The sequence below is a fragment of the Camponotus floridanus genome, unplaced genomic scaffold (assembly GCF_003227725.1).
Source record: "Camponotus floridanus strain SB8 unplaced genomic scaffold, Cflo_v7.5 scaffold39, whole genome shotgun sequence".
NCBI lineage: Eukaryota > Metazoa > Arthropoda > Insecta > Hymenoptera > Formicidae > Camponotus > Camponotus floridanus.
In genome coordinates this window covers 856299-883109 of record NW_020229536.1, presented here as the reverse complement: position 1 = coordinate 883109, position 26811 = coordinate 856299, and the positions used below count along the sequence as shown (strand labels likewise).

Sequence of the window (26811 nt, the reverse complement as noted above, 5' to 3'; positions counted from 1 at the left end):
TTAGCAGAAAATTAATTTGAGATTTAATTTTAAAAAGAAGAAAAAGTCAAAGTCTAAAGTTTAGATACAAATGCATTTTTTAAAGTTTCGTTGAAAGAATTCTTTTATTTTAATAAATTTTTTTACAATAAATAATTTATCGGTCTTCTAACAATAAACTAGTAAGCAAAATGCTAACAAATTGGCAACAAATTTTCTCGCTTAAAATTTTTTAATAAATTGTTATCGATTATATTATATATTTTCATTAGATTTGTGATCTGCCAGTAGAACCTGCTCACAAAACCTGATTATATGCCTGATAATTTTAAACAAACAATTATATCAGCAAGCTCTAATTCTGCTAACAATCTATCGATATAATTGAAATTAATAAATTCTAAATTTGTAATCTTTTTGCTGATAAAAATTTCTAGCAGATGCTTGACAAAATTTGTTCAAACAGACATAGCTTATTAATTTATTAAAGAATGATGCGATAGTTTTGAGCAATCTGTATATTGTTTAAATATAGAAGAAATGACAGTATTTACTTAAGTATTACAGTAATTGGTTTTACAATTTCAGAGTAAAATTTATTTTGCTTGTATAAAGCGAAAGAAAATTATTGCAAAAGAAATGCTAGACGTTAATTTAATAGTGATATTTTTTAAACAAATTTTGTAATAAATAAATTTGTTTTAATTTCTTTCCATCTATTAGACATTTTGATGAATAATGAGTTATAACATATAGAGAAAATTATTAGATAGTTTCAGAAATGAAAATGTAGAAAGAAAATGAAAAGCGCAAACTATCGCGACCCAACGTATGCATACTATAATTCTACGATTTACTACAACCATTTACGATTTTTATTTTGTATAATATTTAATATTTAGGTAAGAAAGAAAGCGATAAGAATAATAAGAATAATGAGAAATTCGTGTTATGGTAGCGGTAAAAATGAACACACACACTCCGCGATATTATATAATCGATACGATATTATATAATCGTATAATATACATTATACACGTCATAACACGCTTTAACAGTCGAAAAAAAAGAAAACTTGTCAAATAAAATCTTTTACTTGATGTATTTATCGGACATAAATACAATGACGTCTAATATATTGCAATAAAAAGGACTAAAACCACTTACAAAACTAGTTATTTTTATATACAACAACAAAATGAATATACAGATGGATACGTATGTGATGAAAGATGATAAAACAGGAAAATATGCAATGGATAAAAATAATATTTATATAGATGAGATTGATATTTTCATACATTAGTATCAAAAAAATTAACAACAGGCAAATCAAATTATTAGTATTAAATAAAAGATTAAAATTGTAATCAAGAATATTCAAAAAAATTCACTACAAACGTATAGACACGACAATACAATACTTGAAGTATACTATTAATAGCATTTACATTAAAAAAATTTAAATAAAAATGTAATTCTGTATATATTTTCAACTTTTTGAAATGACATCTATCTCATATTGCTTAATATGGAAAATGAAAATGATCAATTTGTTTTTCAATTTCGTTTTCTGGTAACCAAAAGAACGCGCAATATGTTAGCATAATTGGCAACAGACTCAGATTTAGAACAAAAGTTGTTAATAGATTGGCATTAATTATGTCTTCATTAAACTTACGATCTGTCAGCCGATAAAATATAATCTGATAATCTGAATAGATTGACGATCGTAACCAATATGTGTGCAATTTTTTTCTAACAATTTAAATAAAATAGTAACGTAAACCAATATTTATAAAGTTTTTATAATATTTGATTTAATTGCAGTAATTATCGAAAATAGTACGTATTTATTTTAGAAAAATTTTATAAATTATGTCTTTGAAACACATTTTATTATTTTATAACACTTTACAAAAATATTTCTGATTGATTAAAATATCTACTTAAAAAACGTTAAAAGAAACGCTTCTTTGATAAAAATAAACGTTTATAATCAGAAATAATCAGAATATATCGATCTTTTTCGTTTCTTTTTCTCCGCAAAAAAATATTTACCTTCTCACGAAATTAATAGAATAATGTTTTCACAAATCAAGACAATATTATAGATCAAATCATCCAAAACATAACTAAAACTTTTAGTCGTGTTTTTAAGATTTCTTTCAGTTACGTTCTATTAATTATATATATTATAGAGTTTTAATGTTGTAATGTTGTGCCGCGCAAGAGCCAAAGTTTTCGCACTTGCGCGGCAATAAAAGTTTCTTGGCAAATTCGAACACAGATTACATAGATACAAACACAAATAGGAAATAGAGTTTAGGTAAGTTAATACACATTATAATTAATATTTATATTTGCAAAATTTGAAAGAAATCTAGTAGCAAAAAAAATTATATATAAAAAAAATTTTTTAAATTAAAGAATTTAAATGAATTTTAAAAAATCATTTGCAGGCAATTAAAGATATTTTGTATTAAATATTTTATGGCATTTTATTAATAACATGTTCGAATATACAAATTGTTATCAATATACATTAATTAATTAATTATGATCAATGCCGTGTATTTTAATATACATTAATGTAATATATGTTATACATATATTAATGTAATATTTAATGAATAATTCAATATCATAGTGGCTCTCCATTAATCGCAGCTGCTACTTTCTTGTTTCTCAAGATAGTAAAGTGATCATCCTCGATGTAATGTATTTCCACTTTGTTTCGAGTTATCTTAAACATTATGTATTTCGTTAAAAAAATTGTTAATTTTTTAAATTTAATTTTAATTTATTAGATGTACATATTAACTACACTTTCCCAAAATACCTTGTGCAAACCATAATCTTCTTCAATCTTACGTACAGGTAACAATGTCGCTTTCAGTAACATTATGGGTGATTTAATATGCGATAGTGTAGAAAAATCATATTGTCGAATAGCGAGTAAATGTTTATACACTGTTGTACACAGTATTTTCAGATTTATAGGTGAAAGTAATGTATTTATTGCTAAAAAGTGTTTAGCAAAAATATCAAATCGTTCTTCCCAAGTTTTGCACTCCTTTAATGGCATTAAAACCTGCGAAATTTATATGCTTTATATTTAAATAATTTTTAAAAACTTTTATGGATTTTTAACTTTTTTACGATTCTATGTCGAGTCTGAATCAATATTACATTTTGCTCTAGCTGATTCTATGTCGAGTTTAGCTCGAGATAAAAAAATATATAAATATTTATAAACATTCTAACGATCCTAAAAATATTTCTCGTTATAACTACATACACTTGTGTAAAAATTTCTTTCTTTCTTTATATGTGTTATGTATATAATTTGAGACATGAAATGAATGGGAATAAGAGACAAAATGTGGAAAAACTTATAAGTTGCAGGATATAAATGAAAATAAGTCTGAATTGCACCTGCTGAATGGATATGACAGAAATTTCCGAATCGCAAAAAGTTAAAAGCTTTTACTGAAGAAACTGCAAGAATCATAACATGCTTAAAATATAAAATTAATACTAATGTTTGTGATTAGAAATATGCTTCCATGTACATAAAAAAAGATATACCTTTTCACTGCTTCCTGCTTTATAAATTTCCAAAATAAAGATTAAAATATTAATCTGGAGTTCTACGTCGTTAGAACTTGGTATAAAATGTTCACATAATAATCGTATTTGTTCCGGAGCACCATCGATGAGTACAAGTCGACCTTTAAAGTTTACAGCCTCCAATCGTCTTACTAAATCAATTGCGACGACAGATCCAAAAGAATATCCTACCATTACAAAATCTCTTCCATCTTTCAATTTTGATGATACGTGCTGTCAAATATTAAAATAATTTTGCAAATTTTGCTTATGGCATTAACAAAAAACACAATTCTTCAATTACAATAAAACATAAAATTATTGTTATGATACCTCAAAAAGATAATCTACTATCTCCGATATTGTGTTCATAGAATCGATATTATTTATGTTATACTGCAAGGATGTCGTCGAAAATTTAATATTTGATGCCAAGTGATTAAATACACTAATACAGCCGTCGATTCCCGGTATAAGAAATACTTGGATTGTACTTTCTTCTTTTTTTGTTAAGAGATCAAAACAAACTTCTGTCATAAAATCTGCATCCTTTAAAACATCGATTAATTTCGGCATTTCTTGATTTCTAATATCATTTGAATTTTCAGTTTGCGTATTGTCTTCATCAATGTTTGTATTGGACATCTCAATTAATTTTGTAAAAGTAAGGATCCGTATTTCTTGTGCAGTGAAAAAGATATCGAATTCTCGTTCCAAAATTTGTTTAATTTCCACAACCATCATAGAATCCATTCCAAGATCAGATAGAGATGTATTTTTGTTTATCTTATTTATATCTTTTATATCTATCAATACAATAATATGTCTGACTTAGTGAAGCGTACAAGAAATAGTTTAACACACACATGGCATAGTTTACATGCGAATACTTACTTAAAATATTAGCGATAGTTTCTATCATATTACTAAATCTGGAAGAATTTGCTTTTTTCTCGTCTACAATCATGCTGCTTACAATTGGGCGGTTTTGAAGTAAAAATGTATCGAGTATATCAAGGCAGCTAGATATTTTTTGTTGCAAAGTGCCACCGAAAACGAGTTCCTTATTCTCTTCTTGCATATCAGCGACAAAACCCACGTCACCTATGGTTCCCCACTGAATCGCCAATCCTGGTAATCCATCTTTCGCTCTCTTCTCACACACCCTCTCCATAACAGAATTGGCCATACCATAATTCGTTTGTCCAGCGTTCCCTTTGCCACTAGTAATAGAAGAGAACATTACAAATTGTCGTAGTTTAGGACAAATCTTTCTGGATAGCTTGTCTAACATTTGCGTCGCCCAGGCTTTCGATTTGAAGGATTCCACAAAGTTATCGGTGGTTTGATTCTTCAAAATGCGATCGTTCAACACCATAGCGAGATTGAATATCGCATCCACCGGTGCCATTTTTTCTGCAGTTCGCAAAAGATGTTCGCAATCGTCAAGGTTAGATACATCGATTTTATTAATAATGAGTACATTTACGCCATAGGATTTCCACAATTGAATTTTCATACGTTGATAACCATTTTTTATACCAGTTCGTGAAATCAACACAACGTTCTTGGCACCTCTTAATATCAGCCAATCAGTTAATTCCAAACCGAATCCACCTAAACCTCCTAATATAATGTAGCTTCTGTCACTGAAACAATAGTAACGACGATGTGCGACAACGAGCCCGTTCAGTGATTGATTTTCCTCTTGAATCTTCAAAATTATCTAAAAAAGTATGTCCATATATTAGAAAAACTATTAGATTATTATAGTACTTCAAATTATATTTATATCAAATATATTTTTTACCATTTATAATTATTGTAAAATAAATTATATTGTTAACATACTTTTCCTATATGTTTCCCACTTGACATGTATCTAAAAGCTGCCTCAATTTCTGATTTTGGAAAAACTTTCACCTGAAGTGGTTTGATGATCCCCTTTTTCAAATCGTTAGCCATCATTTTAGATGTTAAAGACATATGCTTGTGATAACCCAGAAATGTATTTTCCAATTGAATTCCGTGAAAACTAATGCCTTTTTGAAACAACATTATATCTAGAGGATTGTTAGAAACAAGATCAAATTTGCCAATCTCTAGGAAACGACCATTTCGTGTTAGACATCGAACGGACGCAATGAGTTTTTCTTCCGCCAAGGAATTCAGCACGATATCTACGCCGCGACCGTTCGTATACAACATTATCATTTGTTCGAAATTGGTATCTCGAGAATTTCCAATATGCTTATCCATAATAGTCGGAAACATTCTCTTAATAAATTCTCGCTTTTCAATTGTACCTACGGTAGTGAACACCTCGCATCCTTCGTTAAGAGCCAGGTGGATAGCTGCTTGTCCAATGCCTCCAGTACCAGAATGTATAAGTATTTTATCACCCTTCTTCATCTTTCCACAAATGTATAAGGCGAAATAACACGTGCTGTAAACGCACGGAACCGTAGCAGCGTCTTCGAACGTCCATGTATCAGGTATGTCCCAACATAAATTTTTATTTTTCACAACGACGTTTGCTATACATCTATAAAGAGCAATATTGGTCAATGAAATTTTACGTAATTATATGAATAATTACAATATTTACTTATTATCTCGGAGCCCCATTATACGATGTCCATTGGCATCGAATCCTACATATTCCATTCCAAGAGATGTTCGTTGAAATCGTTCTTGGGATATTGCAGTCGGCAATGAATTTAGTTTGCCAGTTGCTAACATTACATCTCTGAAATTGATAGACGAATACACTACACGTATCAAATCTTCAAGATGAGAATCAGATATAGCATTTTCCGCCCAACAAAATGTACTTAGATCACCACGAACCTATAAAAGTATAAGAAAACATTTCATTATGTATGGCATGTATAAAGCGAATTTTAGCTAGCGAAATTGTAAGACACAAAAAATAAATTATTATTGCTTATATATAATATAATACATACAGATAATATTCATGCATTATTTAAATTTTTGCAAAGATATATACAGATGTACATATGTATACCATTTGACAAACATAGGCGAAAGGTACAGGTTGAGCTTCTGGACGAGGCAATGGTAAATGTCTGTAAGATCCCCAGATTTTGTTAGAACGCAAAACATTAATAGACATGTCTTTTTGCAACTGTTGCATATAAAAAGGATTTTGTAGAGAGAATTTAGGAGCCTTCTCATCTTGAATAAATACACCTCTGACAAAGCTGCCTGATTCTTTTCTCAAACAATTAATGAAGCCTAACAAACCGCACTCAAAATCTCCTTCTCCAACAATTATGATTCTATTGTCTTTAACAAGTTGATTTTCATCGTTCAAAAGCAGCTTTAATTCTTCGAGCCAATTAAAATTATCATTATTTATATAGACAACAGTCATTTTCTTTATCTCAACTTTTTTCTTCAGAAGCATAATTACTTCTGTTTCAGTGCGCTTTTCAAGAATAACATTTAAGTTATATTGTCGTAAGTATATATCGCAATTAATTATGTTGCTTCGTTCGCGCGTCAACACATAACCACCATCTCTCACGAATGACAAAAGTCTTTCTAATGATTTTTGTTGTTTCGTCAAGAGATTGAATCCGACAGCTATTAAGACTTTATCATTTATAGATGGTTCATTTAGTTCTGCGATTTCAACATTCTGTGGCAATTTTGTTGAATTAAAACGATTCGCTGATGTTAAAATGGTAATATTTGTCTGTATTAACGGCATATCATTAAAAGTTTTAATTAACAACAGGGATGATAATTCTTCGAACGTTACATTATCAGTATCTTCTACCAATTCAATAGCTTTTATTTTAATTATCTGATGATCTTCCAACGCAAGCTGCGCTGATATTTGGATCGCTTCGTCTAAAGATATTTTCGCATGGTCATGATGTGCCACAAATACGTATTCTTCGATAACGGGATTCTGGTTTAATTTCCGACGAGAAATCATGGTAGCTTTAGCGCCTCGAATTTCTATTCCACCAGATATAATCGCATCTATTTCTCTATATATTCGTACTGGTAATACTGTAACGAGACAATTAAATAAAAATACAGCAATTTTACTACAAAAATTGCTTGATATAAAATTAAAGCTAATAGAGAGAGAGAGAGAGAGAGAGAGAGAGAGAGAGAGAGAAAAAGATAAAATATAATTCTCTTTAAATATATTTAACTTTAACTGATTAAATTGTTAACTTTTAATTAATAAATTGTTAAATTATCGAGGAACGTACTTTTATCCTTTTCGGTCACTTGAAACTTCAACACTGACATATGTAGCGCAGGATTAATTACCAATTCTCGAATACTCGTAGGAACATATAAATCCCTAGTATCATATCCAAGAATATAGAGTTGCAGCATAGTGTCCATAAAAGTTACCCAATTATTTATCCAAACAATATGTCCTTTGTTGTATGATATAGATGCGCTTTTTAATCCACGGAACCAGCCACTATATTGATAGCCGCGTAATTTCAGTTCTTTATAGATATCTCGAACAGTCATGTGCTCTTCTTCTTTGTCATCTTCCGGCAATAGACTGTTCGGAATCATTTCCTGTTTTGGATTCGATGTAACATGCACTTTACCTGTAACCACAATGCTATCTCCTTCGGTAACTTCGAATTTTCCGCTGTCTGCAATATTTTTATTTGATAATTCACAGATTATGATTAATTACGAGAAATAACTTTATGTTATTATTGCAAAAATAATTTAAATGTTTCCTAAATACCTTTTTGTATTGAAATTGTTAATTTTGTAATATTATTCGATAAATGAGTAGCACGAATAAAATTTATATCTCGAAATATTATTGGCATAGTTGTATATATTTTTCCTTCCATCATGCCGATAGTTTCCCACACGAGTGCAAGATATCCAGTTGCTGGTAATAAATTTCTTCCATCGATTACATGACCGATCATATAGTTATAGTTCTCGTCGTTCAGACTGATTTCGACATGTCTTTCGCTGGATTCTATGTCCTTCTGTGATTGATAAGTTGACACAAACCAATCTTTAGAATGATCCCACCTATAACTCGGCATTGAAACCTTGCTTTCATATTATATATATATATATATATATATATATATATATATATATGCTTATATATTTCAAGAAATGTTTCTTATTTACATAAGTAACATTTAGAGAAAAATTTATTCTGACATTATGTTGTACCTGATAGATGGAGATATCATAGGAGTGCCTCGACTAACTGGAAATTCCACTGGCGGATATAAGTTAGCAATCTGCGGTTGTAAACCACAATTATAGAGTTTTCCAATCCCTCGTAAAATTACATCGGTCGAATTTTGTTCAATGCACTGAGTCAGTATGATGTTCGTCACTTTTGGATGTAAGGATTCTCTCAAAATACGCTGCAGAACGCCATCCGGTCCAATTTCGATAGTTACAGCATTATTTGGAATTAAATTCATTGCTTGTTCAATGAAAACAGTATTGAGTATACTATGCGTGTGATAGTTCGCTGAAGATAATTCCGCTACCTCTTTGGACCATTCCATGCAAGGTACGGAGGTACTAATCCATCTTGGACTTCGTTTTTTCAAGCATAGTATTATTTGGTTCAAATTAAACAAAAGTCGATTTTCCACGGATGCGAAATAATAACTGTGATATGGTACATCGCAAGAGATTTCTTTCGCGTTAATGTTATTAATCTGACAAAACGAAATTAATTAATATGAATAAATATAAGACGATTATATAAAGCTTACAATATTTTCTAGTAAAAGAGACAAGTCAGAAGATCAATCTGATTAAATATTTAATTAAGAAAACAATACCTGTAATTTTTTCACGAATTCTTTTATGGATTCTGCGGGCCCGCTTATAATATTACTCTTTTGACTATTGTAATACACCATTTCAATATCCGATGGACATATATTTTTCAGACATTTGTAATCACAATTCACAATTGCCATAGAACTATGAATCGCATTTTCTTCGATACAAGTTAAACCAATAAAGTACGCCAATAAAATAGTTTGTTCAATAGTTAAACATTTATCCGCATACGCGCAACCAAGTTCACCAGCAGAATGACTAATCATGTAATCCGGAGTAATTTCTAAGGATGTGAGAAGATCTACCAAGCCAATCTATACATTCATATAATTTTTTTATATCATATTATACCGTGTTTGTAAACTGTATTCTCATTGTTAATATATATACAAATTTCGTATAAATTTATATATTTATATTTATAATATTTTACCTGAATGGCGACGATACAGACAAATGTGTGTAAAGCGCTTTCATACGCTTTTTCAGTTTTGTTTGTTAATATGTTCATAATATTTATATCATATAATTTTAAAACAGTGTCACACATTTTTATAGTATTTTCAAAAACATGAAATTTTAATAAATTTTGACCTGATAAAATTTTGATTAAATGATAATAATTATTTTATTATTTGATTGCCATCTTATACGTGTGAAATATAAAATATTGAATATATATATACCCATCCGTGGCCATTGCGTGCCTAAGGCAGAAAATATAAACCAAATAGGTCTTTTTTCGTTCCCATTATTTTGGATCTCCTGTATTGAATTTTGTTGCAAAGTGTCTAGTATAATATATCCTCTCCATGGGTGACCCTCTATATTGTCCGCATAAACATCATGTAATAAACGAATATATTCGACATCTGTGGAATGATTAGCGACCTACAAGAGATACAATTTTCAAAAAATTCCGACAGCAAATATATTTTCTAATTTCTAAAAATATTATTATTATTTTTAATATCTACTAACATCGTTTAAAAACGATTTTACTGATTTTTCAGTACGTCCGGACAATGTCACAAGTCTTGGCAAGCTATCGGTTCGTGTTGCACTGTTAACCTTCTGTTTGGTATTCCATTTTAATATTAAATGAGCATTGGCTCCTCCGAAGCCGAAAGAATTAATGCCTATGTAACCGTTCCTAAGTGGCATTGCTTCCGTAACAACATGGATGTCTCCTTTTATAAGAGCATCTATATCCTTTCGTGGTGATATGTAATTGATATTTGGTGGAACGAGACCAGTTTCAAATGCTATTATTGCCTTCAAGAAATAAATGAATTCAATTAGATACATAACAATATGTATTTCTTTGTTAAATATATATTTTTGAATCTGCCGTTGTTATAAAAAGCTAATTAATTTATTATTATATTAAAATGAATTTTGAAAAAATAAAAATACATAAAATGTATTTATTTATTTGTTCATATTTAAATCAATTGTCATAAATTAATAAACAATAAACTCCAAATTTCTCAAATTAACTAGTAATATAGAAATAGCGAGATCTTTTTGTTTTATAAGAGGTAAAACCATTTATCATATATGCGGAATTTATCGGAATATTACTTTCTTTATGAAAATAATGCCAATTATGTGTTCTACCTTAGCGATTTGAGTCAAAGAACTTGCTGATTCAGCGTGACCTAGATTGGATTTTACAGAGCCGATCATCAACGGAGTCTTTCTTTTTTTACACAAAACATTATAGATAGCCTTGATTTCCACAGGATCGCCAGCTCTTGTGGCGGTACCATGGGCTTCAATGTAATCTAGATAAGATGGTAATATATCGCATTCCTTGTAACATTCCGTCAGTAAAGTACTCTGACTATGTTCTGATGGGAACGTTATTCCTTCCTTCTTATAACCATCGCTGTTTACTTTAATATGCTTACATGTAGCGTAAATTCTTTTAGCATTTTTTGCCTTTTGAAGATATAGCACAGATATGGTTTCGCTACGCGAATAACCATTAGCGGTAGAATCAAAAGGTCTGCAATAACCATCGGAAGACAAAGGACCTAAAATATCATATACATGTTTGGTATACATGTTTATATATAAGAATATTATGTGATATATTAACTAGTTTCATTAAAAATACCAAGACGAGAGAATTGCAGATTTATTATAGGATTTAAACATAAATTTGAAGCTCCAATTATCGCATCCTCGCATCGACCTGACATAATTTCGTGGTAACCAAGAGCCATGGCATAAAGACTAGAACTGCATGCTGTATCGATTGTATAAGATGGTCCTTTCAAATCCAGCAATTGTGAAAGCATATTTGCTACTGTAGATTTACTACATCCAATAATGCCTAGACCATCTGTCTAATTAGAGAAAGCAATAATAAATTTTACATATATAAACAATGAATTTAATAATTCTTTATGTCAAATATTTTCCTTATATGTATTAATCAATAACTTTGTTCTACCTGAAGATTTTTATACATAAAATTTCCTTGCGATTCAAGTATACTTGTTCCTATAATCACAGCAGTATTTTTTCCTTGTAATTGCTTTGGATTGATCCCCGCATCGACAATTGCTTCATAAGTGTGTTCCAAACATATTCTTGTCATAGAATCGAGTGTGTGTGCTTGCTTAAAAGAAATGTTGAAAAAATCAGCATCGAATTTTTCCACATTATTAATTGTTCCCATGCGTGGTGGTAAATCTGGATGTTCTAACAAATTATATAATTTCATAAATGTATAATATTTATGTAATAAAATTGCTATATAAAGTATATTTTTAACATTTATATTTTTTATTTAAATTAAAAATATATTTTTATAACAAATAATTATGTATTTATTTAAGAGTAAAAAGACATATTTTAAATTAACTACAAATAAATGTGAAATTATGAATTATAATTACCCATTTTCCATCGGCCATGATCTGTTCTAGAAAGATCAACATTGTTGAATAAGTTCTCTTGTAACTGATTCATGTTGTTTGAATTTGGAAATCTACCAGCAATACCTGAAATAACGATTTCGTCGCCAGAATCGATATTAATGTATGGTCTGTGTGTTTCTTTCATCATATTGTAAATTATTTTTGTATGTGTTTATCCATACAAATATATATATATTTGTATTTTATATATTTTATATATTTTGTTCTATTTATGATGTTATTAACACTACAAAATTTGTTATTTGCGATATTATTGCGATAGACGAACACTAGATGAGAAATGAGATAATGAAATACTAAATCGTTACATATATATATATCTATCTATTTTAAATGTCTCTGTTTAATTATTTAGATTCTTGCGATTGTATTAATTATGATAATGATCACACATGTTGTATTTTCAATCTTCTTTATAAATTTATAATTCAAAGTATGTATTTGCAATTGAAATGTATCGATTATATATAAAACGATTGTTTATAAAATGTATAGTGCGGGATAATATCGATTGTTTATAAAATGTATATAGTGCGGGATAATAATCGAAATAATTATGAGTAACATATTAAAGATAAAAAAACATATTAAAGATAAAAAAAATATACTATTTAAAATAAAATAATACTGTTTATGTCTTTAATACGTATTAAGACTACAGAATTCAAATTTGTTTACAGATTGCACTTTTATTTATAATACTAAATTATTTATTATTTGATTAAATAGTTTCATTTTTAATATTTGAAAATATGACATATATATATGTTTGTGTACTATTTTTTTTTAGATTTTTAAGTTTCTCTCTCTCTCTCTTTTTAGTAATAAAATCATTATTGTTTCTATATTTGTTTCTATATCGTTTGTATCTTTGTATTGTTTGTTTCTGAAAAAAAATATATGTACATAAATAACTAAATAAATTATTTATCTGAATGAAAAAACGAGTAAATAATAGTAAAAAGAAGAATTAAATTAGCATTGATATACTTTTGATACTATTTAACCTTTCTGTATTTAAATTAAACGTATTGTGAGATAATAGAGTTAATTCTCTAATCGAATAAAAACAAGAGTCGGAAAAATACCACATATTTATTTTTTCAGAAAAATATCACATATTTATTTTTTAGTTACTTTTATTTTAATTGATTTAATTACTTTAATTGGATTATATTTTAAATAATAATATTATATTATATAAACTCAGTTTTTGTATTAATATAAAAAGAATTGACTTGTAATATACATTCACATTTTAAATTTAATTAAAAGTTACATTAAAGAAAATAAATTTAATTTGCTTTAAAAATATATAAACAAATAAATAAATAAATTGTAAAAATACATTGAAATCAATAAACAAAAATGACATGCTTAATTACATAATATAATTATGTTTTCAAATTACAATCAGATTTTTTTAAATATAATTGTGTATTTTTTTGTGTACTTTCTTTCTTTTTTTACTATATAAAACAATAAAAAAGAAGGCTAAAAGGCTGTGGCGCAGAATATTAGCATGTAAACCAAAATAACGCGCAATATGTTAACAGATTGGCCATAGATTCAGATTTAGATCAGAAGTTGTTAATGGATTGACATTAATTATTTCTTCATTAAATTTAGGATCTGTCAGCCGATAAAATATGATATACATCTGGTAATCTAAATAGATTGACGTACCCGATATGCAAATTTTTTCTAACAATTTAAATAAAATATTAATGTAAACCGATATTTATAAAGTTTTTATAATTTTGATTTGATTTCAGTAAGGATAATCGAAAATAGTACGTATTCATTTTAGAAAAATTATATAAATTATGTCTTTGAAACATTTTTTATTATTTTATAACACTTTACAAAAATATTTCTGATTGATTAAAATATCTACTTGAGAAACGTTAAAAGAAACATTTCTTTTGATAAAAATAAACGTTTATCAAACAATCAAAATATCGTTTTTTTTCTATCCGCAGAAAACATTTGCCTTTTCATGAAATTAATAGAATAATGCTTTCACAAGTCAAGATAATATTATAGATCAAAACATAATTAAAACATTTAAAGTCGTTTTTAAGATTTCTTTTAAATACCTTTCAGTTACGTTCTATTAATTATATATATTATGGAGCTTTAATGTTGTTAGAGCCAAAGTTTTCGCACTTGCGTGGCAATAAAAGTTTTTTGGCAATTCGAATAGATTACACAGATACAAACACAAACAGGAAATAGAGTTTAGATAAGTTAATACATATTATAATTAATATTTATATTTGCAAAATATGAGAAAAATTTAGTAGAAAAAGGAATTATATTAACAAAACTTAAAATTGTAACAAGTGACGCGCATGCCTATCGATCTATAATGATCAAGGTGTGAGAGCCTCGTCTCTGTTCGTCCTCTTTCGTTCTGGAGTCACACAGTAAGCGTCGTGGAATAGAAGATTCTGTTGATCTGCCGATGTGGAAAGAAGAAGTACCTAGAATAGGTTCAAATATTCGGGAAGTGAGATCTGGCCAACCCCTTTATTATTCGTATCATCTGCTTTACAAAACAGAAAAAATTCAAGGCCCCGGAATAGGTGAGAGAGCCAACGAGAGACATCAGACGAGACATCTCGAAAAGCGAAAAAGATAAGATATTTGTAAAGAGACATAACGAATCATTATTATTGCCCTGTATATGTACCTATATTTTGTAATTACTTTTGGATTTGGTCCGATTAAACCTCTATCCGTTGTCACCATTACATATAAAAATAAATAAGATTGTTATAAAATATTATTATATATATATATGGATGTGTATCCAAATTTAAATTAATCCCTTGTTGTCATACACAAACAACTTTTATTTAAAATATTTTTTAATATGAGTCCAAAATCAAAAATTATTTTAGGATGTAATCATTTTACATTTTACATGCTGCTTCTTGTTGAATGCAACATAAAAGTGCAACATAAACAATAAGAAGAACAAGAAATATAGTAAATAAAACCTTATTTTTATATCGATATGAAATATTTACACACAGTTATGTATATACAATCTAAACAATCACAAATAAAAAATTAGTGCTATACTTCAATCAAAATATCATCTTTTGATTTCTTATATTGAAATTCTGGTTTTGAATATTCACTGTTCCAAACTATCATATCTGATTTGCTCAATATACATTCTGGATCAATAGCAGCTTCTTGAAATTTCGATAAGGTGCTATCCTCTGTAATTTGTGAACATCTTTTTAGTTTCTTTTTGTCCTTTGCAAATAATTTTGAGATTTCTTTAGTAGTTACAAATTCTTTTGATGTACTTAAGAGTTTTATTCCAGAATTTTTGTTTCGCTTCTGTTTTTGTTGCATGAAACATTCAGTACTTTTGCTATTCTTCAATTTAATAGTCCTGAAAAAAACATTGTTCAAAGAATAATTATTAAAAATAGCATTTACACACATAATTACTTTAATACTTACTTCTCCAAAATTTCATCTAACTTCTTAGCAATAAAATTTTGGAATGTGTCTGTAACACCAAAATTTGTAAATTGGTCCTGCTTTGAGCTTATTCTAAAAGATTTTCCATGTGATTTGTTGGTTTCTAAGTCTTCTAAAAATAAATAATATATAATATTTTCATGATCATTGAAAAAAGTTGTATAATCACTTATTAAAATTGTTAACATTGATATTTCATAAAATTAAAAAAAAATATAATATATGTAAAAGCACAGATTATTAGCACAGATTATTAGCATTAAATTATTAGATTAGATTTATTTACTAGATTCAGGAGCAAATTCTGTCTTCCTCGTGATATAAAGATTGTCATTTAAAAATTGTTGATCGATCGCTTCTTTTAGATTATTTGAACATATTTCATCTTCCGAACTCGATAAATCTATCCGTTCAGCTTTTTTCATCCTTAAGTCAAGTAATAATATTTTTCGTAACAAAAACACAGTCGACTAAATTCTTAATATAATTTAGGAGCTCTCACACAATTCTCGTTTAAAATAAATATTAAGAAAGGACTGTACTCCATACGCTCCATAGGTTATGTTCCACTATGGTAGAGAGAATCAGAGAAAAACTGAGAGAACTACGAAGCCAAGTCCACGAAAGTTCTCAGAAGGTAATATAGAATGTGCACAATTTCTGGTTTTGTTCCGCTATGTGCGCGAAATACCGGTAGCACTAGTGCTATATAACAAGATACTTATGTACGTAAATTGATAATAAATATATTATTCAATCGCGAAAGATACTGTAATATTCAAAGATGAAATAAATATTTTTCTATATTCCTTGTCATACGTATATCTTTTTATTTACAAAACACAAAATGCCTGCTGTGGAATAAAAACATTTTTAACCGTATTTCTATCAATCTTCTTAATTAGCAGTAAACTGATCTTTGATATTTATCAATCATTTTTTTAATTATTTAAAAATTTAATTATTAATATTTTATTAATATCAATATTATTAAATTGTTATGTTGGGCGTTAGTTCGTCCTCATTTGAAATTTGCTTCTGTTACGTGATATTAGAGCAGTTATAGTATTTTGGTAAAATGTATTCAACATTAAGCGGCCTTTTCATTGACGCTACTTTTTAGCGTCAATGAAATTGCACCTTAACAGTTGGCAGCCCTACGAGATAGGCTGTGCAGCACTGCGCGTATATAAAATAAATTTGAAATCGCTTCTAGCCTAACCATCTTTACGCGATCGACTTTATTTGAATTGCACGGCATTGCATCGAATTATGATGCGGCGCCGATTTGTTCGAACGTAATTCGGGATATCGCGATACTGTATAAGCGTCGAATGAGCACGAATTGTCACGCAAATATGATAAATCACATCTACTCACCGTTCACCGGCTGTTCCACAGGCCGCTCCACTCGCTTGCTTCGGGACGTCCCATTCCGATCTTGATGCACACGATATCATCAACGCGAACGCGCGACACTTTATTCGGCACTCCCGATATTCGCTCGCATCCGATAATCATCATCAAGGGCGCAAATAACGCGACGCGACTTCGCTCCATCTTCGCGATCGCGCTATCACTGAACTGTGAAAAATAGCTGTTGCGCATTTTCACCGACATATTATGAAAGTCGCGCGATTATCCTTGGACACTTTCGACGCTCTTTCACTCGCGATATTCGTTTAAAAACGGTTAAAAGACGCGAAAAATGCGGACGTACGACGATCCGTGTAACTGCGTATGACTCCGATTCACGTATGACGCGTATGACGTAGCAGTCACGCGCTAACATGGCGGCCGAACCAGTGCGCATTCGTTTCTGCGCACTGGTTCGGCCGCCATGTTAGCGCGTGACTGCTACGTCATACGCGTCATACGTGAATCGGAGTCATACGCAGTTACACGGATCGTCGTACGTCCGCATTTTTCGCGTCTTTTAACCGTTTTTAAACGAATATCGCGAGTGAAAGAGCGTCGAAAGTGTCCAAGGATAATCGCGCGACTTTCATAATATGTCGGTGAAAATGCGCAACAGCTATTTTTCACAGTTCAGTGATAGCGCGATCGCGAAGATGGAGCGAAGTCGCGTCGCGTTATTTGCGCCCTTGATGATGATTATCGGATGCGAGTGAATATCGGGAGTGCCGAATAAAGTGTCGCGCGTTCGCGTTGATGATATCGTGTGCATCAAGATCGGAATGGGACGTCCCGAAGCAAGCGAGTGGAGCGGCCTGTGGAACAGCCGGTGAACGGTGAGTAGATGTGATTTATCATATTTGCGTGACAATTCGTGCTCATTCGACGCTTATACAGTATCGCGATATCCCGAATTACGTTCGAACAAATCGGCGCCGCATCATAATTCGATGCAATGCCGTGCAATTCAAATAAAGTCGATCGCGTAAAGATGGTTAGGCTAGAAGCGATTTCAAATTTATTTTATATACGCGCAGTGCTGCACAGCCTATCTCGTAGGGCTGCCAACTGTTAAGGTGCAATTTCATTGACGCTAAAAAGTAGCGTCAACAATTGGTTGAACAAAGAAGCAACTACTTACTTCTTTGTTCAACCAATAGTTGACGCTACTTTTTAGCGTCAATGAAAAGGCCGCTTTAAGGTGCGGCCTCATTGACGCTAAAAAGTAGCGTCAACCATTGGTTGAACAAAGAGGTAAGTATAGTTGCTTCATTGTTCAACCAATGGTTGACGCTACTTTTTAGCGTCAATGAGGCCGCATCTTTACACACTGAAAAAGTTGAAACTGAACTTTATTTTATTGACGCCATATCTAGAGAAAGTCTAGTGATTTTAATTTGCCTCTGGTTTCTAGCGTCAATGAAATTGCACCTTTATTGCGTAAGATCTGTTTTATAAGGCCAGGTCTACAATAGATAATTTAAGCCCTAAGCCTTAAGAAATTAACCAATCACAGTCGAGTATTCTCTTCATACTCGACTGTGAGTGGTCAATCTCTTAAGGTTAAGGCTTAAATTATCTATAGTAAATCCGGCCTTATAGTATTTCTATCGCTCCGTTTCTATCGCTCGGTTTCAATCGCTCCGAGGTAGGTTACTATTATTGACCAATCACAGCCATTCTTCTTAAGAATGTAACCATATATTCTTCAGAATGGCTGTGATTGGTCAATAACATCTAGTAAACTACCCCAGAGCGATTTAACCCGACATTCGAAAACGCTAGTAGTCTTCTCTCTGCTAGAGTCACGTTGGTGATCCTGAAATTGGACTTTCGCATTATCACCGCAAGAGGTCTCCGATGTCAATTCGGTATTCGGAGTTTATTCGTCAGTTCGTCACTTCTAATTGCACGAGAGACACCGGCGTAGCCATTCCTGCCACTCTCGGGCTCTCTGCTGACAGAAAAAATCATCGGTGTCCTTCGCAAAGAATGTGAATCCAGATGAATATCTCATATACCGTGGGTGCATTCGCGATAAGACGGTGAACTAGGATCGGGAGTGAGTTTTGTGATCGCTCGCTCTCCCTGTCGCATGAACACCATGGACGATAGACGAAATAACCGCGAAGTGGTGACGGTATTATTCCTGTGCCTGCTATGGTACGTGGTATCCAGCAGCAGCAACGTTGTCGGTAAGATGCTGTTGTCCGAGTTCCCGTATCCGCTCACCGTCACCATGGTCCAATTAACCTCGATCACTCTTTATTCCGGCCCGTTCTTCAATCTCTGGGGCGTGAGACGATATTCGTCCAACATAACGTGGAGCTATTATTTGCGGCTCATCGTGCCCTTAGCCTTAGGCAAATTTCTCGCAAACGTGTTCAGCCACGTCAGCATTTGGAAAGTACCAGTTTCCTATGCCCACACTGGTATGTATACATAACATAAGCATGAGCATAATTTTAAAAATTCGTAGACGTGTGCATACGTCACGCACATATGTCACGCATGCATATCACGTGCGCGCGCTGCGTGTTTAATTTCGAGAAAGGTGCATAATAAACTTTTACCTGTTGAAACAAGTGTATAACAGTTTTTTATTCTCGTGTTGTCGAAAACATACGCAGTTGTTGTCAAATATGCTAAAGTCTCCGCATAATAAAGGAATTTTTGAGGAACATTTTTTAATAATACACGAATGCTAAATATATGATATGCAATATTCGAGTTGCATAATCTTGTTTCTTGGCAAGGTTTTACATCGTATAAACATAGCAGTTTGTAAATTTAGTGTAGTTCTTTCTTAATAGCCCGTGAAAATTCTCAAATTTGTATTTTTATATAAAACCTTGTTAATGTTTTGATAGTTAAATTTCGATGGTAACTACGAATATTTCCAGGATGTGTCTACTTTTTGGAATGCTAAAGGACTTGAAAACATTAGGGAATTCTCATAAAATTTTATTGAAGTTTGGGATTTGATTTTTTTAATTAAAAAAATTTTTTTCTCTTTTTGATAATTTTGCTCCTATTCATATAGCCAATTGTCTGTAAAATTGTTGTACTATTATCGATAATAATACTATTAATAATGCTATTGACACCAATAATTATGGGTAATTATTGATAATAATATTATTGGTAATACTTTGAATAATAATAATTATTGACAATGTGACAGCAGTATGATTATTACGCTTGGTTCTGGATATATTATAAAGTTGCCAAGCTATATAAATACTGTGTTTGCTTTAGTTTTATACATTAGTTTTATATTATCTTATATTAACAGAAGTTTGGCTCTGTCCCAGTGAAGGCTACAATGCCCCTCTTTACGGTAGCCCTATCAAGAATAATACTTCGAGAACAGCAGACATGGAAAGTCTACTTGAGCCTTGTACCAATAGTCGGTGGCGTAGCGATTGCCACACTGACAGAACTTAGTTTCAACATGATTGGCCTGATAAGTGCGTTAGCATCTACTATGGCATTTTCCTTGCAGAATATTTATTCCAAAAAGGTAAAATGGAATTAACTCTCGACAAAGTATTTAAAATTTTATGTCTCCCTTTAACTAAATGTAATTTATTGGTTTATAGGTGCTGCATGATACAGGAATACATCACTTACGATTACTGCACGTACTCGGCCGTCTGGCTCTACTTATGTTTTCACCAATTTGGGCTGTATATGATCTGTATAGTTTGATATATGAACCGATGCTGAAACCATCAACAGAGACTAGCTATTATATATTAGGATTGTTGTTTTTAGATGGTATATTGAACTGGTTTCAGAACATTATTGCGTTTTCCGTACTGTCTATCGTAACTCCTTTAACATACGCAGTAGCCAGTGCAAGCAAGCGTATATTTGTAATCGCAGTAACGTTACTTGTACTTGGCAATCCAGTTACATGGTTGAATATATTTGGAATGACTATGGCCATATTTGGAGTATTATGTTACAATAATGCTAAATACAATCAAAGATTGGAGAAACAAAAGGAGACAATTCTTCCAAAATATTATAATTCGACTCAGAATGGTACTAGCAGTTCCTTTATGGTAAATGGATTTGCCAGTAAACAACATCAATTACTTGCAATCTAGTCTCAATTATTTAATTTTATTTTATTTTGATAAATTCATGTGACTTTCTATATCAATGAAATCCTTTTTATTTATGTATGAATTAGTTTCTTTCATATAATAAAATACTAACATAATTTGTTATGCTTGCATATGATCAGAGAAAATAGATAGAAGAAACTCATGACCAATTAGTAATTGATCAGTAATTGACAATTACTATGTGTGTATTTTTTATTTATATAAGTATTGCAGAAAAATGTGATTTATATTTCTCGAATTTAATCGCGAAAATCAATATTTCTTAGCAAATAAAAATATTCTATATTTTCGTACTATGCTCATTGTCATGAATTCGATTAGTTTCTGTATTTTAAAGATAAACCTGCTGGAAAGGTATAATTGCATCGTTTAAAAATATGATCTTTTAGCTGATTGCTGGTACAATTAGCATTAATCATATGAAACTGATTACATTCCCACAAATCAATACTTAGTATATACGAAAAGTATACAATATATTTTGACATCTTGTATTCTTACATATTTGATGCATTGTTTATTAATATATAGAAACTACATTGTGAAAATTGTGTTAAATAATCTAAATAATTAAACAGTTGCAATACGGTTTATGTACTTGTGATTTAGACAGAGTATATTCAGTGTTCCAGTTTTATTTAAGTTTCTTCAGTTTTTTAATCCTATATGAAAAAAAATTTTAATATGTTTTTATAAGTGCCAATACTGTACAAACTCATGTTCACGGATTATACATTGGGCATGTGCGTGCGTGCGTGTAAATTTTATGCAGAAGATGGTCTAGCTGGAAAATCAATCTATACATTTATTTTTATAAATATAATATACACGTGTACAAAAATATATTGAAAGCATTATATATTGCTCGACGCAATGCACATATGTAAAATTGTAATCATGTCCCCAAAATAACTGCCAGTATTAACAGTATCTAGTTTATTCAGTATTCTAAAATATTTAATATAACAATAAAGTATTCTTTAAAGTGACTGAAAGATATTCTAAGATATAAGATAATATTAAATTATGATGAGATATACTAGCAGTTTATTATAGATGATAATATTATATTGTTTTATAAAGTTTTTATAACATTTTGTGGGGATAAGAGTCTTGCTATAGTTAGATCTAGACGCGGTCCGGCTGCTGCGATGAGTGGAACCGTCAAACAGCAGTCGCAATCTTCCGTGCTGGCCTCGTTCACTCGAAGAATTCTGTCATATGGTCGCAGAACACCGTCGCAGGGACCGCCAGGTCGTAAACGATTTATATAAACTCCCCGTTCGTATAGACCGTCTGACACTGAAAATCCGAAGTCTTCATACACAGGATCCTTATGCAATGACACATGCATTATCTGCTGGGCTTTATTGTCGGAATCACCGCATTCTTGTATTCTGAATTTTAAACAAGAAACATTACATGAAGAAATGGTCAATGTCAAGTAAATCTTTTTATTAAATAAGTTAATCAAAAGATACCCTGGATAAGATGGTATTGATAAGTCTAACTGTCCGCTGTCTACAGATACAGTATCCCAAATTCGCAGTATCTCTGGCATAGTACTACCACCTTCTCCCAATTCGCCCCAAGAATCCACGGCGCTATCTACACTGGGAAGACTTTCTCTAGCCGAACGTAACGCATTGGGAAACTGTGGCTGGATTGTGTCACTTCCTATACTAAGCTTCCTGGAACAATCTCTATAAAGCTTTTCTTCAAATATATAAGTAAACAGATTATATGTTTTATTAGAAAATTTAAACTTTATAAAATATGTTACACTTATATCGCTCCTCCTCTTTTTATATTGAAAAATTAATCATTCCTTTTCTCGGCATTTTTATTTCATTTTTATTGAATTTACTTTCTTTGTGTATATATTTTGATTGCAAAGCTTATATAAAATAAATACTTTGTTATTATATACGTATAATATTTTGGAAAAATTAATTTAAAGTTATTCGTTTTGTGTTTTCAATTTATTTCTTTGCTATTTTATTCTTTCATTTTTATATTATATAATAATTACATAGTCTTATTGTATGTGATATATATGCATCAATGATAATATAATACACATAATTATATAATCTGTTCATTTAAAAAATTTTCATCTTGTTTATCTCTTGTAATCGATTAATTTTTGCAGAAAATACCAAAAAAAAGAAATTTTATTTTCAGGACACATGTCGATATTTGAAAATTCATACATTTTTCAATTTTAAAATTTAATATTTTTAGGAAATATTTTGCATGTTATTAAATACCTTTCTGGACTAGGATCTGGTTTTCTGACAGTTAAAGCAACTACTGAGCTGCCGGGTCGATGCAATAATTGAGCGGCTTGTCTTAAATCTCCAGAATCTAATTGTTCCCCGTCTATTGCAAGCAGCCTGTCGCCGGATGCTAAACTCCCTGTTCGATAAGCAAGCGATCCTCGACGAACTTCCGTAATTACTAAGTCTTCGTTCACCGTAAGACCTAGATCGGGTTGACCACCCAACGGCCTCGTTACTCTCACTGTGAAAATTCCGGAATTCGGAACCACTGGTCCACCTACTTTGTATTCTATCACTAACTCGATCTGATTTCATGCCAAGATAAAATTAATTAATAAAAAGGTATTTCACCATATTTTTGTAAAAATTTGAAATAAGAAAAAGATGTTTACCAATTGCGATGTCTCAAGTATATTAGCTACTTCATTCGGTTGCAGGTCGCGTAGCATTCTCCGATTGATTGCGATAGCTTTATCACCAGGCAAAAGGACACCGCTTCGTTCAGCCGGGCCTCCAGCTTCCAAAAAGCTCACAACATAATTCATGCGATCTTCAACTAGCTTAAGCGCGAGCCCGAAGCCCCGATGATCTGGCCGAAGAACAACCGTCAGGCTTTCCTTCATTTGCAGAGTCTGGTTCGAGTTCTGCTGGACTTGCGGTTGTGCTCTTCTTTTGACTGTCCTCGGTGGTCGCGGTAATATTTGCAGCCTGGCAATACGACAGTTCTCGGAATTATTTCTAAGCAATTTTGCGGCGGTTGCCGCATCCTGGACCGGTATATCATCCACGGCCAATAGTCGATCTCCCACTTGCAAAGCACCACAGCGATCTGCTGTGCTCGCTGGACGGAGACTTTCTATGTAGATTCCGTTTGATGTCTCTCTCACAGTTAAACCCAGTTCTCCTGAGGAATTTTCAATTCATATTTCAAGTTAATATACATTTAAATATTCATATTCTTAACATGTGAGTTATTTTTATCGTTTTTTTTTTTTTAAGCAAGAACTCGTTTGAGGAAAAAATGATATACCTGAAAAACCACGTTCCAGTTGAATAAGCAATGGGCCGGAAGTGGCCGCTCGTGCCTCTTCCATGTTTGCAACATCGTATTCAATTGTGAGGGATGTAACAGGTGAATCCGAACTCTTCTTAAGCGCTCGCTGTGCCTCCGCCAAGGTAAGTCCTCGCAATTCCGTGTCATCTACCGCTAGCAATCGGTCACCGGGCCTGACTCTTCCTTCCTTGGCAGCCGGACCGTCCGTTTTTACTCCCGTCACCATCAGAGCTTTTGACACTCCACCACGAAGAGTTACCCCGAGACTACCACTCTCTCGTTCCACCCTCACTTGCGCGACTTTCGAAGAAACACTGACCGGCGATGACAAACCGATGATATTCGTCGCTTCCTGATCGTTCAAGAGCAAAAAGCTGTGAGGATGATACTGTGTTTGCGCGAGTGTATCTTCCATTCTGGTCGAATCGGAATTCGCGGATGTGGCGATGCTTCCCGGTCTGGCACGACTCTTGTGCGAGCGCATAGTTGCTAGCCTTAATGAACTGAACATTCTTGTTGATCCGTTTCCTATTTCGGATCACGATCCGATATATTTTGCGCGAATTAATTCAGCAAAACAATTATCACTATCCAAGAAAGAAGACTTTTTGATGATGATTTCCCGCTATTTATTTCTTATTTTTTTTATTTGAGATTTCACCCGAGAAAATATTCATATATAATCAAATATAAATATAAAAAAATTTGTTCATATATATATAAGTTTTCTTTTTTTTTATATAATCTCTATACAGGATATAATACGAAGCATAATTAAATAATAATAATAAAAGAATAATAATAAAAACATAATTATTATTTCTTTTTAGAAAAAAATAAAATTTGAAAAAATGAAAAAATTGCCTGTATAATCATATTTATATACATATATAGTATTATTCGGATAGACAAATCTGTCGAAAGCAAATTTTGTTAAATACTTGTTACAAATTGTCGCCGACAAAAAGACTATAAATTGATATGGGAATTATTATTACCGATATTGAAAGATTAATCTCTACAAAAATCAAGTAGAGGATTTGCATTTTTTAATTATTTAAATATTATAATAATATACGATATCAGATTCTCTTAGCAGGTTTGGCTGTCGGATCTGTTGTCAGATTCTTCGAGTTCTGTTTACTGATCATAAGCTTAATGTGGATCTAATTGATGCAATTTACTAGTAACTTCTGACAATGAATAAATGCTATTATATTGTATTCTACTTATTGAGTGACTTATGCCATTTTTTCTTTAAATTTCTTTTTCTAAAAAAACAATACAATTATTTTTATATAATTATTTTTTAATTAATTAGTCTTCTTATTATTTTTCCTGTACATATGTATATATGAGATTATACAAAAGAAAGAAACATATTTTACATATAATTATACATACATACATATGTATACATTATATGTTTTTGATTATATATGGATTCTTTTTCGGGTATATAAACTATAAGCCTCAATTTAGAACAGCGATAAATCATTCACAAATCACACATATATGCAATTTGTATGAAAATTTCGAAATATTACCTGCTTCTTTAAAATACAATCTTCTTCCTTGTCGACTTATATAAATATACAAACATTCTACATTATACATTCTACATTATACATCTCCTCGAATAAAGAGCATGTTCTAGATTAACGTCGATTGTTATACAAAAAATTTATATAACAATTTTTATATAAGAGTATTTGCTTCCTTAGCTACTTTTTAACATCTAATAATAAATTTACCGAAGCTAACACTCGTGTGGAGATCAAAGATATATATATATATATATGAGTTTTCGAGGTACTGATTTAATTAGAAAAAAATTAAATCCTTCACTGACAGAAGCAATAGAATAAATAAAAGATCAGATCTTAGTGGCACAATCAACGATTCTTTTTGCTCACGGGGTAAACAAGTTGTCTTTGTTCGACAACTCTAGCGCAGCGTGAAACCGCCGCGCTCTTACCACGAACGAAACTCCTTAGAACTGAGTGCAGAGCTATAACGACTCACGATGTGGC

General features: G+C 31.3%; 4 protein-coding genes across 7 annotated transcripts; 1 reads left to right on the top strand and 3 right to left on the bottom strand.

Moving 5' to 3' along the window:
- Nucleotides 1-2484: 2484 nt before the first annotated feature.
- Nucleotides 2485-12536, bottom strand: LOC105249037 (fatty acid synthase). Its single transcript, XM_025411310.1, has 19 exons — nt 12345-12536; nt 11897-12147; nt 11558-11789; nt 11056-11474; nt 10417-10710; nt 10122-10326; nt 9869-10029; nt 9432-9749; nt 8803-9305; nt 8351-8652; nt 7848-8252; nt 6623-7638; nt 6200-6441; nt 5443-6136; nt 4486-5317; nt 3925-4397; nt 3571-3825; nt 2822-3073; nt 2485-2725 (listed from the first exon to the last, which is right to left on the bottom strand). Exons 1-19 carry the CDS (start codon nt 12511-12513, stop codon nt 2624-2626), a joined length of 7125 nt encoding a protein of 2374 aa, XP_025267095.1. The 5' UTR covers nt 12514-12536; the 3' UTR covers nt 2485-2623.
- A 2866-nt stretch (nt 12537-15402) lies between these two features.
- On the bottom strand, nt 15403-16493 carry LOC105249487. Of its 3 annotated transcripts, XM_011254998.3 has the most exons (4): nt 16177-16486; nt 15870-16002; nt 15710-15798; nt 15415-15619 (listed from the first exon to the last, which is right to left on the bottom strand). In XM_011254998.3, the coding sequence occupies exons 1-4, from the start codon at nt 16313-16315 to the stop codon at nt 15471-15473; spliced, it is 510 nt and encodes a 169-aa protein (XP_011253300.1). In that variant the 5' UTR covers nt 16316-16486; the 3' UTR covers nt 15415-15470. The 3 variants fall into 3 exon arrangements, with proteins under 3 accessions (XP_025267087.1, XP_011253298.1, XP_011253300.1); XM_025411302.1 differs by having other exon boundaries at nt 15403-15798; nt 15870-15999; nt 16177-16493; XM_011254996.3 differs by having other exon boundaries at nt 15414-15798.
- A 2668-nt stretch (nt 16494-19161) lies between these two features.
- LOC105249489 (solute carrier family 35 member E1 homolog) lies at nt 19162-22079 on the top strand. Its single transcript, XM_011255003.3, has 3 exons — nt 19162-19738; nt 20621-20829; nt 20909-22079. Exons 1-3 carry the CDS (start codon nt 19402-19404, stop codon nt 21419-21421), a joined length of 1059 nt encoding a protein of 352 aa, XP_011253305.1. The 5' UTR covers nt 19162-19401; the 3' UTR covers nt 21422-22079.
- Nucleotides 22080-22272: 193 nt separating this feature from the next.
- On the bottom strand, nt 22273-26511 carry LOC105249488 (glutamate receptor-interacting protein 1). Of its 2 annotated transcripts, none has more exons than XM_011254999.3 (6): nt 26326-26511; nt 24755-25306; nt 24117-24628; nt 23713-24029; nt 22924-23145; nt 22273-22839 (listed from the first exon to the last, which is right to left on the bottom strand). In XM_011254999.3, the coding sequence occupies exons 1-6, from the start codon at nt 26393-26395 to the stop codon at nt 22518-22520; spliced, it is 1995 nt and encodes a 664-aa protein (XP_011253301.1). In that variant the 5' UTR covers nt 26396-26511; the 3' UTR covers nt 22273-22517. The 2 variants fall into 2 exon arrangements, with proteins under 2 accessions (XP_011253301.1, XP_011253302.1); XM_011255000.3 differs by having other exon boundaries at nt 22924-23133.
- Nucleotides 26512-26811: the final 300 nt, after the last annotated feature.